The 15,339-nt window shown below is 33.8% G+C and overlaps 2 protein-coding genes and 1 long non-coding RNA gene across 3 annotated transcripts; 2 read left to right on the top strand and 1 right to left on the bottom strand.

Moving 5' to 3' along the window:
* The first annotated feature begins 738 nt into the window (after positions 1 to 738).
* Positions 739 to 1,749, top strand: LOC147942075 (uncharacterized). The gene is made up of 3 exons (XM_087455507.1): positions 739 to 998; positions 1,119 to 1,312; positions 1,370 to 1,749. Exons 1-3 carry the CDS (start codon positions 739 to 741, stop codon positions 1,747 to 1,749), a joined length of 834 nt encoding a protein of 277 aa, XP_087311633.1.
* Positions 1,750 to 5,893: 4,144 nt separating this feature from the next.
* LOC104789915 (protein C2-DOMAIN ABA-RELATED 10) lies at positions 5,894 to 7,285 on the top strand. Its single transcript, XM_087455610.1, has 3 exons — positions 5,894 to 6,232; positions 6,492 to 6,587; positions 6,702 to 7,285. Exons 1-3 carry the CDS (start codon positions 6,119 to 6,121, stop codon positions 7,032 to 7,034), a joined length of 543 nt encoding a protein of 180 aa, XP_087311736.1. The 5' UTR covers positions 5,894 to 6,118; the 3' UTR covers positions 7,035 to 7,285.
* A 900-nt stretch (positions 7,286 to 8,185) lies between these two features.
* LOC147942074 (uncharacterized) lies at positions 8,186 to 9,201 on the bottom strand. The gene is made up of 2 exons (XR_015560183.1): positions 8,998 to 9,201; positions 8,186 to 8,612 (listed from the first exon to the last, which is right to left on the bottom strand). It is a non-coding gene; the product is annotated as an uncharacterized LOC147942074 (long non-coding RNA).
* Positions 9,202 to 15,339: the final 6,138 nt, after the last annotated feature.

Here is a 15,339-nt window from a genome sequence, read left to right as displayed (position 1 = left end):
CAAAGCTTAAGATCTCTAAAACCTAAAACTTAAAAATCGGTTGGTGTTTAGGTTGTTAGATTTCTTGAGAATTAAAACCAATTATATTATGAATTAAATTTGGTTGTTTGTTCCTTGTTGTGATGCATAAGAACCTAGAAATATTTTGTTGTTTAAAGTTGTTCTAGGATATTAAAAACCTGATCATTCATGCATCATATTGAAATCGGATCATGTATAAGATAGGATCTATTTAAGCATAACTTGTTCATGTAAATTTCGGCTGCATGAATTATGTTCAAGGATTGTTAAAACTCAAAACTCGAATTTCATAGTCTTGCATCAAGGGTGAATCCGATTAAGTTTTTAGTAAATTGTTAATTTTCTAAAACTAAAACTTTTGAAATCGGAATTAAAATATTTGGTTAGGATAATCTCCTAATTAGTTTAGTAATTATCTAAAACACCCTAAAAGAATATTTACTAAATCCTAGACTAAAAGGAAATTTAAGAAAAAAGGAAATCCTATCTAGAAATAAGGAAATTGTTGCATGCATACATATTTGTTTTTGTTGTCTTTGTATGCATGAATTTAAACCAAACGAAATCTATAATAGGCAAGGCATGTTTCGGTCTCAAATACCGCATGGCCTAAGGCATGTTTCGGTCTCAAATACTGCATGACCTGAATAAATATTTGTTGCATGGTTCGATCTCAAATATCGCATGCTAACTATCGGTTGTCTATCTTATATGCAGATGGCAAACCTCAAGAGCCTAGACTATCCCATCTTGCAAGCTTCTGGAAAGAACTACTTGGAATGGGTGAAAGACACCGAAATCCACCTAAGGTCAAACGGCCTAGCCGGTTGCATTGATGAGGAAGTTGAGAGCACTGACAAGAGAAAGAATAAGTGCCTCCAGCATATGCACCATCATATTGCGGAGAGTCTCAAAAGCCAGTACCTCTTCATAGACAATCCACTCGCCCTTAGGACACAGCTTAAACGCCGTTACGGGCACCAAAAGACGGTGCTCCTTCCAAAGGCCGAGTTTGATTGGAAGAACCTAAGGATCCAGGATTACAAATCCGTGGAGGAGTATAACTCTGAGCTTTTTAGGATTGACTCACTCCTTAGGTTATGTGGAAAAGAGGTGACTGAAAGGGAGCTGATAGAAAAGACCTTGTCTACCTTCAGCCCTAACAATAGAGTTCTTCAGCAACAGTACCGGCATCAAGATTTTGCTGACTATGGGGCACTCATTGAATGTTTACTGCTAGCTGAGCAGAATGATGAGTTGTTGCTGATGAACAGTGCTATGAGACCTCCTGGTACAGCCCCATTACCGGAAGCAAATAAGGTTGATTTGGGAAAGAAAACTGTAGTAGAGTCTAAGGAGCCAAAAGAGCCCCATGAGACCAACTACGTCCACAGAGAAAGACACTACGGCCAAGGACATGGTGGCAGAGGACGTGGTGGCCGTGGTGGCCGTGGCGGCCAGGCTAGCCAAGGAGGCCGCAGACGTGGTGGTAGGGGCCGTGTGCCCTTTAAACCACACACCAAGGCCAAATCGGTCTGCCACAGATGTGGTATGTCAAACCACTGGTCCAAGACTTGCAGAACTCCCAAACACCTCATTGATGCATATCAAGAAGTTCTAAAGAAAAATCCGGAAGCCAACTATGCGTACATCGACGATGAAGGAGACTTCGATCATGAGAATGACGACTTGCTAGAGACTTCCGATTGTCTTCACATTGATGATTGATTTTCGTTTTATTTTGGTTTAATTTCAATGCTTATGCTTTATTTTCTTTTATTGTATTGGATAATTATTTTGATTTAAATGCAATGGTTTTTATTTTATAATTGTCTTATTAAAATACAAAATTATGTCCTATTTATAAAAATGACCAAGGACATGAGTGAACTAGTGGTGGACAGTGGATCCAGCCACACTATACTAAGAGACAAAAGATATTTCATAAATCTTATAATGAAAAGTGCAAATGTTAGTACAATTGCGGGTATAGCCAATTTGATTGAAGGCTACGGCCAGGCTCACGTTTTGTTGGCTAACGGCACACATATTGAACTAAGTGATGCCTTATACTCACCCAGCTCTAAGAGAAACTTATTGAGCTTTAAAGATATAAGATTAAATGGTTATCATGTTGAAACCAAGGGTGAAGGAACTAAAGAATTCCTATACATTACAGAAAATGTAAATGGCCAAAAGATGGTCCTAGAGACTATACATGCACTAGCCACTGGTTTATACCATGCTAGGATAAACATGATAGAAGCTAACTTGGCAAAGCACAAAATGTTCACTGAACAATTCACTCTATGGCATGACCGGTTAGGCCACCCGGGTTCGAACATGATGCGTAAAGTGACTAAGAGTTCGAATGGGCACAATCTTAAAGAGAAAAAGGTTTTCCCTAAAAAACTCACTTGTGTAGCATGTGCACAAGGGAAACTTATCACAAGACCATCACCAGTAAAAGTCACAAAAGAGACTTTACATTTTCTGGAAAGGATACAAGGTGATATATGTGGACCAATACACCCACCATGTGGGTCGTTTAGATATTTCATGGTTATGATCGATGCATCAACTAGATGGTCTCACGTTTGCTTGTTATCCACAAGGAACCTAGCATTTGCTAGGCTATTGGCTCAAATCATAAGATTAAGAGCACATTTTCCAGACTTTCCACTTAAGACTATACGTCTAGATAATGCTGGTGAATTTACATCCCAAGCGTTTAATGATTACTGTATGTCCATGGGGGTGAGTGTGGAACATCCTGTGGCACATGTCCATACACAAAACGGATTAGCTGAATCCTTCATTAAACGTATACAATTGATAGCTCGACCATTGTTAATGAGATCGAAGCTTTCTGTGTCGGCTTGGGGACACGCGGTCTTACATGCAGCATAACTCATACGCATCAGGCCATCTAGTGAACACATATATTCACCATTCCAACTATTATCGGGTCAAGAGCCAGACTTATCCCATCTCAAAACATTTGGTTGTGCCGTTTATACACCTGTTGCTCCACCACAGAGAACTAAGATGGGACCTCAAAGGAGGATGGGAATATATGTTGGATATGAGTCTCCCACCATTATAAAGTATCTTGAGCCATTGACAGGAGATCTATTTAAGGCCTTATACGCAGACTGTCAATTCGTTGAGTCCGAATTCCCTATGTTAGGTGGTGAGACCAGCAAGCTGGTCAAGGAATTAACATGGAATCAAACATCCTTAAATTGGCAAGATCCTCGAACTCTAGCATGTGATGCAGAGGTTCAAAAGATTATACATTTACAACAGCTAGCTAATCAATTGCCAGATTCCTTTGCTGACCCAAAGAGAGTAACAAAATCGTACATACCAGCTTGCAATGCACCAGTACGTATTGATGTTCAGAAGGAACACAATAAACAAGTTGCAACAGAGTCTAAACCACGTTTGAAACGAGGTAGACCGTTAGGTTCCAAAGATAAAAATCCTCGAAAGTCTAAAGGTGCAAAACAGACCGAGGTTCAGGGAATTACAGAAAAACCAGACATGGCCGCGGAAATAATTAATGTACCAGGTGAAGTTCAGGACGTTGAACCTCAAGAACCTGAAGGAATTGATAACAATGAGATATCAATCAATTACATAATGTCTGGAATACAATGGAACCGGAAAAATGTCGACATTGATGAAATATTTATATACAAGGTAGCACTTGAGATAAATGAGGATCTAGAACCCACATCTATATTAGAGTGCACTCAAAGTAAAGATTGGCTTAAATGGAAAGAAGCCATTGATGTGGAGTTAAACTCTTTGAAGAAGAGAAGTGTGTTTGGTCCGATCTTAAGGACGACACCTACCATTAAACCAGTTGGACACAAGTGGGTCTTTGTAAGGAAGAGAAATGAGAAAAATGAGATAGTGAGATATAAAGCACGGCTTGTAGTACAAGGATTCTCTCAAAGACCCGACATAGATTATGAGGAGACATACTCCCTTGTGATGGATGCAACAACTTTTAGATATCTAATAAGTCTGGTCATAAGAGAAAATTTGGATTTACGGTTAATGGATGTTGTAACCGCCTATTTATATGGTCCACTAGATAATGATATTTATACGAGATTACCAGAGGGTATAGAACATAAAGGTAAAAGTGGTTCTCGAGACCAATACTGCATAAGGCTAGACAAATCGCTATATGGACTGAAACAAAGTGGTCGAATGTGGTATAACCGACTAAGTGATTATTTAGCTAAGAAAGGCTATAAGAATGACCCAATCAGTCCATGTATATTCATAAAGAAGTTTGCAAACAAAGGATTTGTGATAATAGCAGTCTACGTGGATGATTTAAACATCCTCGGTACTTCAGGGGAAATCGCCCAAACTGTAGAATACCTCAAGAAAGAATTTGAGATGAAAGACCTAGGCAAGACAAAATTCTGTTTGAGATTGCAGCTTGAGTACAGAAATAATGGGATCCTTGTGCATCAAAAGGCATACACAGAAAAAGTACTCAAGAGATTTAATATGGAGCAAGCTCACCCATTGACTAGCCCAATGGTTGTGAGAAGCTTAGACTTGGATAAAGATCCATTTGCTCCTAAGAAGGCCAATGAAGAAGTTCTTGGTCCTGAAGTGCCTTACCTCAGTGCTATAGGAGCGTTAATGTTCTTGGCTAGCCACACTAGACCGGACATATGTTTTGCCGTGAACCTCCTATCAAGATATAGTTCTTGTCCGACTATACGGCACTGGAATGGTATTAAACACGTCCTGCGGTACCTGCGAGGGACGGTAGATTTTGGTTTATTTTATACTAACCATAACAAAGAAGGTTTAGTTGGTTTTGCTGATGCAGGTTATCTATCCGATCCACACAACGGTAAGTCACAAACAGTTTATGTGTTTACGCACGGTGGTACGACGATCTCTTGGCGTTCAATGAAGCAGACTCTTGTGGCCACATCGTCAAATCACGCGGAGATCCTAGCCATCCATGAAGCCAGCCGTGAGTGTGTTTGGTTGCGGTCCATGACCCAGCATATTCGGACGGATAGTGGCTTGGACGACAACAAGGAAGCGACTGTACTCTATGAAGACAATACGGCCTGCATCGCACAGCTCAAGGAAGGATACATCAAGGGAGATCGGACGAAGCACATACTGCCAAAGTTCTTCTTCACAAATGAACTACAAAAGGCCGGAGAAGTTCAAGTGGTACAAGTACAGTCATGCGACAACTCAGCCGATCTCTTCACCAAAGCATTGCCGACAACAACGTTCAAGAAACTCACGCACAAGATTGGAATGCGGAGGCTTAAGGACTTGGAGTGATGTTTGGATCAGGGGGAGCAATGTGTGCTGTACTCTTTTTCTTTCACCAAGGTTTTGTCCCACTGGGTTTTCCTGGTAAGGTTTTAATGAGGCAGCATCCCCTAAGCACATTGCAGCGATCCCATCCAACATAGGCACGGTCATCTCGTCCAAGGGGGAGTGTTGTAAAACACTCAGTGGACTCCATAGACCGGCCCGTTCATAGTCCATTAGGACATGGCCATACGGCCCATGTACGGTCCATACCATGTGTCATGACCTTTAGACCCATTAATCCATTAGCTTACGTCTTATGTTGGATTGGGCTTTGGCCTTTGTATTTACTATATATGTAACCTCTATTCGACATTCAATAATAAGAACAAGAGATTTTTCCCTTAACTAGTTTCACAACAAAAAACCTAAAATATTTAAAATGGGTCGTTAATGAAGTCCCTAAGCCCATTACCACGGTTTTCTTTAACCCGCCCGTCCATTATGATTAGTTTTGTCGACGCTGAAAGCCCGTTAGAAGTCTCTTCCTCCTCGGTTTGTATATATATTTTTTTTGGTGTGTGTTTGGGAGCAAAATCTCAAGGGAGAGAGAGAGAGAGAGAGAACGTGTTGAATAGTTGGGGACGAGATCACAAGCACCAATCCCATTTCTCTCTCTCATTTTAAATTAGTCTTCGTCTTCTTCCTCCTTTTACCCATCATCATCATCATTTCCAAGAAGAGACCAAGTCATAAAAGTCTTTCTTCTCTCTCAATTCCATCGATGGATCAAAGGCCTCTTGGATTGCTCACGATTCACGTCAAACGAGGGATTAATCTCGCCATTCGCGACCACCGTAGCAGCGATCCTTACATCGTTATCACCGTCGGCGATCAGGTTCCATCTTTTATTCTTTTTTTCTCTCAATTCTTTTTTTTTTTTTTTTAATTTCTTTCTCCTGGGGAATCTTGAAATCTATAGAGAACAAATCGCCTTATTATATTCGTAAAAAAAAAGAACAAATCACTTGGGATCCTTACATCGTTATCACCGTTGTTAGTTTTCTTGAATTGTTCATATGGTGGTGATCGTCACTTTTATTTCTTCCAAATCCTCTGTTTTTTTTTCTAAAACAAGAATGAAACAAAATGTTCAGACATTGAAGACACGTGTGGTGAAACGAAACTGCAATCCAGTGTGGAACGAAGAAATGACTGTTGCAATCAAAGATCTCAATGTCCCAATCCGCTTGGTAAACCACATTCAAGCTTTGGTTCAGACAAGTACTTATCTTGTTCTGTTCTGTTTCCTGTCGGGATAATAACATTATTGTGTTTTGTTTGTTGTTTATTATGAAATTGTTCAGACAGTGTTTGACTGGGATAAGTTCACGGGGGATGACAAAATGGGAGATGCGAACATTGACATTCAACCCTACTTAGAGGCTTTGAAAATGGGGATGGAGCTTTTGAGGCTACCTAATGGTTGTGCTATCAAAAGGGTTCAACCGTCAAGGCACAATTGTTTATCAGATGAAAGTAGCATTGTTTGGAACAATGGTAAGATCACACAAGACATGATCCTTAGACTTAACAATGTCGAATGTGGCGAGCTTGAGATCATGCTTGAGTGGCATGAAGGTGCTGGTTGCAGAGGTATCACTTCCGCTTCCAAAGAAGGCTCTTCCTATACTACCTAACTAATTAATTAATGTTCTGTGTGTGTGTTTGTAATGCATCAGTTGTTGTTGTTGTTTCGATATTGTATAAGCAAGCAATTATGTATCTTTTCTTGATGACCATTTTCAATGGCATGATCAAGAGCAGAAGCTGGAAAAAATTTGAGACTTTTTTAATGAGTTTTTTCACTTTCTGTTTTGGATTCTCAAGTTTTTCTTCTTCTTTTGTAATTTTGCAAATTAATAATATTGGGACCAAGACATTTTATTAATTAGGTATTGTCCCGCGCATATGCCCGGGTTGTTGTATTAGTTATGTCAATTCATTTTAGTTTATGTAATAATCATAAAACTATTAGAATTTTATAAGAAGATTTTTAAATAATTTTTTTTAAAATGTTATTTCTGAAAAATGAGATTGAAAATGAAGTATTTTTGAAATTCTCCCTAAAATACATATATAACAAACAAATTTTGTAAATGTCAATAATACACTTTATTAATTCAAATCATACAATATCAAAATATACCACTTATTTAAAAACTATTGTTAATGATAAAAATATAAATTTACTATGATATTCAAAATTTACCTAAAAAATTTAATAATTAAATTCCAAATTTACTTTTTAAGCATCAATTAAATATATTTTCTATAAAATCATATGAAATGCAATAAAATCATCCCAAAGATTAATTTATTTTTAATTTTTTTTATATTCACCTTAGTTTAAGCTATATTGCTAGGTAAAATTCTAACGATTTATTCTTTATAGTAAAATTTTGGAAATGGAATATCAAATTGTGTTTTATATAGAAAATCATTAAATTACAATTTTTTGAATGAAATGAACATTATAATGATCTTTATACAATTATATTTTGGATCACAAGAACTAAATATAATGATTACAAATTTTTTGGAGGTAAGAGAGAGTTAAAAATTTTTATTTAATAATTCGATTATAATAGTTTATTTTGTTAAAACATTGCATACTTTCAAAAATAAAATAAATATAAATGAATGAAGATGATTTTTTTAGCTTCATTCCCTCATTGGGCTTTGATCGAAATTTAGTATTGTTGAATCTGCATCTATAATTGTTTTTTACAAGCACCAAAATTTTATTATACATATGTAATTAAAAATGAAAAAATAATCAGAAGACAAAGAAGGAAGGAAGAAATACATAAAAAAAACATTTGAACAAAATAAGTTAAATCTAACAAAACATATAATCACACTCTTATCATGAGTTATGAACCCATATGCAAGAACATAAACAAAACAAAAAAAATATTTAGAATTTGATATATGGTGGATGATGATGTGAGAATGGTTATTAATATGATTTCAAGGGATGGAAGTTATATTTCTAAAATAATTTATTATACATATGTAATTTTTTTTTGTTAACTCAGAGTAAATCCCCAGGCTTATGGAGGGTCCGAGACTAATCTCTGGGAGAGGTGCAGCCCACATATAGACTCTCTCTCCGGATATTCAAATGGGCCGTTAGATAGACCCATATCCGTGTAAAGGTATCCAGTTGTAGCGTCCCAGTCCCGCTCCCTACCACTCGACCACAAGCTCTCGGACTACATATATAATTGAAAATTAAAAATAATAAGAAGACAAAGAAGGAAAGAAGAAATACATAAAAACAAATAAATAAATTTTGAACAAAATAAGATAAATCTAATAAAATACATAATCACACTCTTACCATGAGTTTTGAACCCAAGCAAGAACAGAAACTAAACAAAAAAAAAAATATTTATAATTTGAGATATAGTTGATGATGATGTGAGAATGATTATTTATAGGATTTCAAAAGATGGAAGTTACATTTCTAAAATAATTTATTACACATATGTAATTGAAAATTAAATAATAAGAAAACAGAGAAGGAAGGAAGAAATATATTAAAAAAATGAACAAAATATAAGATAAATCTAACAAAATATGTAATCACACTCTTACCATGAGTTTTGAACCCATGCAAGAATATAAACAAAACAAAGAAAATATTTAGAATTTGATATATGGTGGATGATGATGTGAGAATGATTATTTATAAGATTTCAAGGGATGAAAGTTACATTTCTAAAATAATTTAATTAGAGAAGTTACAATTATAATTTATAGTGTGTTTGAATGAAAATGAATGGAAAAATAGTCAATTCATAACTTATGTAATTTCAGTTACAATTTATTAGTAAAATGTGGATTTAAAGTATAGATTAATGTACATTATTACATTTTTATTTAATTTAAAATAATTATTAATTTTAAAAAACTTAAATGCTAAATGGACCAATAAGTAGAGAGTGAAACCTTACTTTTATATATATGATTTATAATGATATTAATTTATAGATAAATTAATAATTATTATTTTTATAGTGTAAATTAATAATTATTAATTTATAGGTATTTTTAATTGTTTAATTTTTTTAAAAAAATTATGAATTGAGACAATTTTTGCAAAATAAGATTAGAATTTTGGATGTTGTAAATTTTATGGTATTGGAATTGAATTTGAAATAATTAAAAAATATTATTGACAATGAATTACAAATATTATAGACAAATTCAATTATACACATGACATAAATATTCAAATTTATGAATAAGAATATCAATTATCGTATTTTAATAGTCTATCAAACTATCAAAATGTAAATAATGCATATTTAGAAATTGAAAACTTTAAAAAGTTTTAGCTATTTTATGAAATGTTATAGTATTTTATATCATTATAGTTTGAAGATACAATATAACAATTGTTTTATATATATGAGGTTTTAGAGAAACATATTTTACTATATCAGCATATATATAATGTAAATTTACATGATTATTAATTTATGATATTATTGGGATCATATTTTACATAGGAATTTCAAAAAAAATATTATCTTATTATCTTATCAAATTTTGTTATTTTTTATACTGTACTAACTTGGAACTAGTAAAATTTATTAATTTATAGTGTTTATTAATTTATAGAGTATTAATTTATAGAGTTTTTACTAATGTCTTTTAGATGGGCTACAAATTTTAAACTTCAGTGGACCATTTCTTAGTATATACGGCCCATTAATATAACACAGACTATGTACGCAACATGTTTATGGGATGGGATTGTAACGGACGCATTTATGGGGTTCTCTCGTAGCTTCATTGGATTCGTAGGTCAATTATAGTGGTTCGTACTTTGTAGTTTGCCTTAGTCATATGACTCATACTAATCTTCATGGGCCAGTATATTGAATGCATATATATAAAATAAGATTAACTAACTGTACGAGATTTAATAAAGATAAGCCACAAGCTACCCGGAAAGTCTCATTTCTTAAATTAAATGATCTATAATATAGTCTGTCTATTTCCCGTCATGGTCATCAGCTCACAAATCACAATTATGTATACATACATACACGCAGGTCGCAGGTATATGAAATATGGAATAATGAGCAAGCATGGTCGATTTTGACGATGTCTAAAGTGTGCATATACACATGGTCCTGAAATTTTTGCTTATATATATATTTTTTTAAAAGTCTTAAGAATATCTAATTATATACTATGTCAGAAGAGAAATGGTAAAGAAAAAGAGAACTGGAGAAATGGTCGAAAGAGAAAAAAAAAATAACATATGAATATTTTAGGTTTCTCATGAAAAAGAAAGATGTTTCAACGAATCATTCGAGTTTTTCTTTGTTTGTTTACTTCAAATTGTGGACATATCATTTTTTTATGTGTGTATGAGGTTTTCTTTCTTTCATATCATTTTTATTTTATTTTATTTATGATTAGATGAGAGAACCTTTTTATTCGTCTATGGGTTAGAGCTTACTAAGTTTGAGTCCGGTTTGTGGTTCGTAGTTTTAGTGGTTTTCGAAGGTTGCGTGCCACATAACTTGGTTTGAGGATTGAGAGATATGGCCAAGTTCAAAGAATTCTAGAACAACACCACTCATTATATATATTAATCAAGAATCAAGATAATGATCACCACATAAACAATTGTAACAAAAATAGCGTACGAGGGTGATATTGGTGATAGTGATCGTGATGGTAGTGATGGTGATGATAATAGTAATAATGGTCATGATGAAGATAATGATTATGGCGATGAATAAAGATGATGATCATCATGTTCATGATGTCTATTACAAATTTATTAAAATGTGGCTTCTACAACTTTTTAAGATATCACATGTTATTTTCTATTTCTTGAGTCACATTTTATGTTCTATTTCCAAAATCACCATCAAAATCCAAAATTACCAAAAATACCACATACATTTAAATATATGAAAGGTTAAAATTTAGCAAGAGTTCAACATTCTCTAAACCTAATTTTTTTTGTGACAGTTTTAGAATTATGATGGTAAATTAATTGCAGGAGAACAAATGTGCAAAGAAATGGAAACAAAATTATTCAAAGTCACCAAAAGAGAGGGATAAATTTTGGTATTCAAACGTACGTTTTTATTTGTGATATGTGGGTGCACTTTCAAAAAGAAGCACTCTCTAATAGAAACAGATTTGCGAAACAGAGTTAGTTATGGTGATGATACGATGATGGGATGGTAATGGTAACAGAGTTAGTTATGGTGTCTCCACGAAATAATGTATATTCTTCACAAGTCTTAAATGAGTTTAGCAAGGTGCATGTTTATGTTTTTTTAACAAAATTACATTTAGTGTTTCATCTTGAAATTACTCAATACCTATGTTCATATTTCACACAATCCAGGAACTATCGGAAGAGCATTCAACACTTCAAAAAAGATATACTGTATGGAGTTTCCACTTTTTGTCAACCGTTCTTCCATTAATTCGTGTAGGAAAATGGAATAGGATAGCGTATAATACATTTGTCAAGAGTACCTATATATATATATTTTTTTTTCTGTGAAGTCAAGGAATTTTAAATAGTTTGAATCCAACGAAGGAAGGAGGCTTTTACACATCCAAATAATTATTTTTTTAATTTGCTCTTTTGATCAAGGGTGAATTAGGTGAGTGACCAAAATAAAAAAATCATAGAAGAATATATCACCATATTCAAAAAAATTAGGAAATCAGGATAAGGGTAGGATAAAATTACCAGTTTAGTCTTTTGGATAGGAAAGGGGTGGTGGCTGTTGGCAGGCGGCGGAGTTGGTGGCCGGCGGCGGAGGAGATGGTCGGAGCTTCGGAAGAGGCGGCCAGAGGTGGTGACCGGAGATTGACGGCCGGAGTTGGTGGCCGGAGGCCGGCTGCCGGAAGAGGTGGTGGCCGGTGGTGGTGGTGGTTGCCGGCGGTGATGATGGCCGGAAGTTGGGCGGTGGTGATGGCCGGAAGTTGGGAGGAGGTGGTGGTCAGAAGAAAATAAAAAGGGCAAAAACTGTCATTAATACATAAATACAGAGAATATAATTGATATATAGTTAGTGTGGTTAGTTTGTGAAATATAGTTTTTTTGTTGGGTTATACAACCCAATTCCCCTTTGATCAATGTATAACTTACGATCAACAACACTAATCTACCAAAAAAATTACCACTTTATAATAAATTCTTACCTCTTCTCTCGCACCAAAAAATGTCAAACGATTACAAAATCTTTCTCCAGTCTTTTAACGTTCTAAATGTTATGAATATTCTATATTATATGGATGCCCATTATCGGCCAATTAGTAGATTTGGTGTATAACCTAAAACTCTAAAATTGTATCACTATATATATGTTATATCCTATTGAATATATGAATAATACAAGAGAACAATTCCCTAAAACTCTTGTCATAACACGTTATCTGCACAAGTCTTTAACCCTAGCCGTCTTAAGAAAGAAAAAAAAAACCTAGCCACCAACGTTGAGCAGCAGTCGTCACCGCTTTCGACTTATCTGCTCTCCAACCTCGAACGTCTCTTGTCTCTGTGATTAACAAAGAGTCGATGATATCAAGTTCTCCTACTATCCTCTAATCAATTGTCTAGATAAGTTTTATCTCATGCTTTAGTCCTCTCGTATTTATTTATATTTCTATCGAAGCATGATTCATAATGACCACATCATGCTAAAATTGATTTGATCGTTTATTGCTTCGACTTATCATCTCAATATTTAATAACTAGCACTTATTAGTCAAACATGTTGAATCACTTTTTTACCATGGCTGGTCATATTTTATCACATGTTTATTGTTAATTAAATATTTATCGAATCATACTAATATTTATCGAGTCATGCTTCCGTATTGAAAATATGGCTCATGCTTTATGGCATAATTTCATGATAGGCACAGCTATGTTATTGAAACTAGTTGACGCATGCTTTAATTTATCCTCTATTGTTTCATTATCGAGATCTATACTTAATTGGTTGTCTAATCTCTTATTTTTAGTTTATGAATCGTTGGTAAGCAGCTGGGGATGGTTTAAATCGGTGAAGCAATTGGTGAATCACGTTGAATCTTGTAGCCGACGATCTAAGTTGTATAAGTTTCAAATTCAAAGCCACCATCATTGAGAGCTAAGTATCTACAACCAAACATATTATTTCGTTGATAGTACTTAATAATTGTTGAGTTATGCTTCAATGCTTAATAGAGCATATATATATATATATATATTGTTTAACTAATTCAGTATTATATAGTTACGTGAGTTGGTTTGGTAAATCATTGGTGTTTGTTGGTTTAACTAATTCGTATGCTTGAGTTTTGATGTTTAATGCTTCATCTTTCGGTAATCGATTGAGCTGAGAAAGATTTCTCCGTCTCTGTACTCGATCGAGGATTCAATACGAAGGACTCATGAGCAAACAATCATTAGGCGAATATATCTCCGTCTGTGATTTCCGATGACATCTCCATCGAGATAAGTATTATTCTCATCTTTATTAATTAGCACATTAATAAGCATAATATGATTTTGTGATCACAAACAATACATACTCTATTTTTCACAAAATAGTGTTGTCCTCTAGACACATTATCGTGAAAATAAAAATAAAAAAGCAATTATAATTATTAGTATACAGTGTATACTCCTTTAATTAAAATTAAATATGTATGATGCTTAAATGATTGTTTATAATGTTTGTGAATTACTTTATTTGTTAAATCACAAATTTAAATCTAATTAAAATTAGATATAATATCATAATAAATATTTTAAATCATGTCTCCAATATTTTTTGGTGAATACGTTGAAAATTTAGTAACAAATTACTAAATAATAATTATTGATCTTGTTTTCTTGGCATCACTTCCAAGTATATGACCATAAAAATTCACTAGTTCTTTAGAAAGAAAGTAAATGACTAAAAGTCTATAAGAAAATATATACTAATAACTTAATTCTACTTATAACCAAGATTATAATAGAAGATAATATCATTGTTAGAAATATATTAGAAAAAATATATTCTACTTGTCACAAAATATTGTTGTCATGTAAGACACAATATAGTGAAAAATATTTTTTTAAAAATATTATAATCTTACTTTTTGTGACTGTGTAAAATTATGAGATGTTGATGTAAATCACATCCTATTGGTTTGGTCTATTCGTTGAACTGAATATGACTTTATGCAAAGAAAAAGAAAAATGTCACATCAATGATAAGAAAGTTGCTATAAAAGTGGTTATAAATGTGGGTATGATATATATATAATGTCGCGGTTAAGTTGACTAGTATATCCACTATAAGTGAATAATAAGTACATGAGATACTTATCTCATCTATATATGATGATGATGAAAGAAGTTAGTGTGAGACAATTTCCACTATTCTAATACAATAATAAGAAGTAGTAGAAAAAGTATTGAAAGCTCTTGAAGAGTATCTAAACTGTTGTCTATGGGAACACAATTTGATATTAATGTGTTATAGTCTCCCAAATAGTCTGAAAGTCAAAAGGGTGTAAGATATGATACATGACCCAATTTGAGAATATTATTGATTAGAGAGTGGGATTCAAATCAAGATTGATAGACATGAACTGTCATCATCTCGAGGGGGAGAATTAATGAATCCCAGAAGAGGTGATGGAACAGATATAAGATTATGTTCACACCCAAAATGAGTTAAATCACTCATATGGAATAGCTAATCTTGAGGATTTGAAATATGATCATGTTGAGACAATAAGCCAAGAAAATACTTTGAAATCATAAGTATTATTACCCAAGACAAGAAAAGTATTTTAGAGATTACATGTATTATCTAGAAGATAAAATGCTTTGTGAAAATCTCACTGTTTGGCATGACTGGTTAAGCCATTCCGGTTCAGTATTGATGCGAAAGAATAATCAGAAATTTC

The sequence above is a fragment of the Camelina sativa genome, chromosome 6 (genome assembly GCF_030686135.1).
Source record: "Camelina sativa cultivar CO46 ecotype springtype chromosome 6, ASM3068613v1".
NCBI lineage: Eukaryota > Viridiplantae > Streptophyta > Magnoliopsida > Brassicales > Brassicaceae > Camelina > Camelina sativa.
Note: the sequence above shows the minus strand (reverse complement) of the source record. Positions and strands in the feature narration are given on the sequence as shown.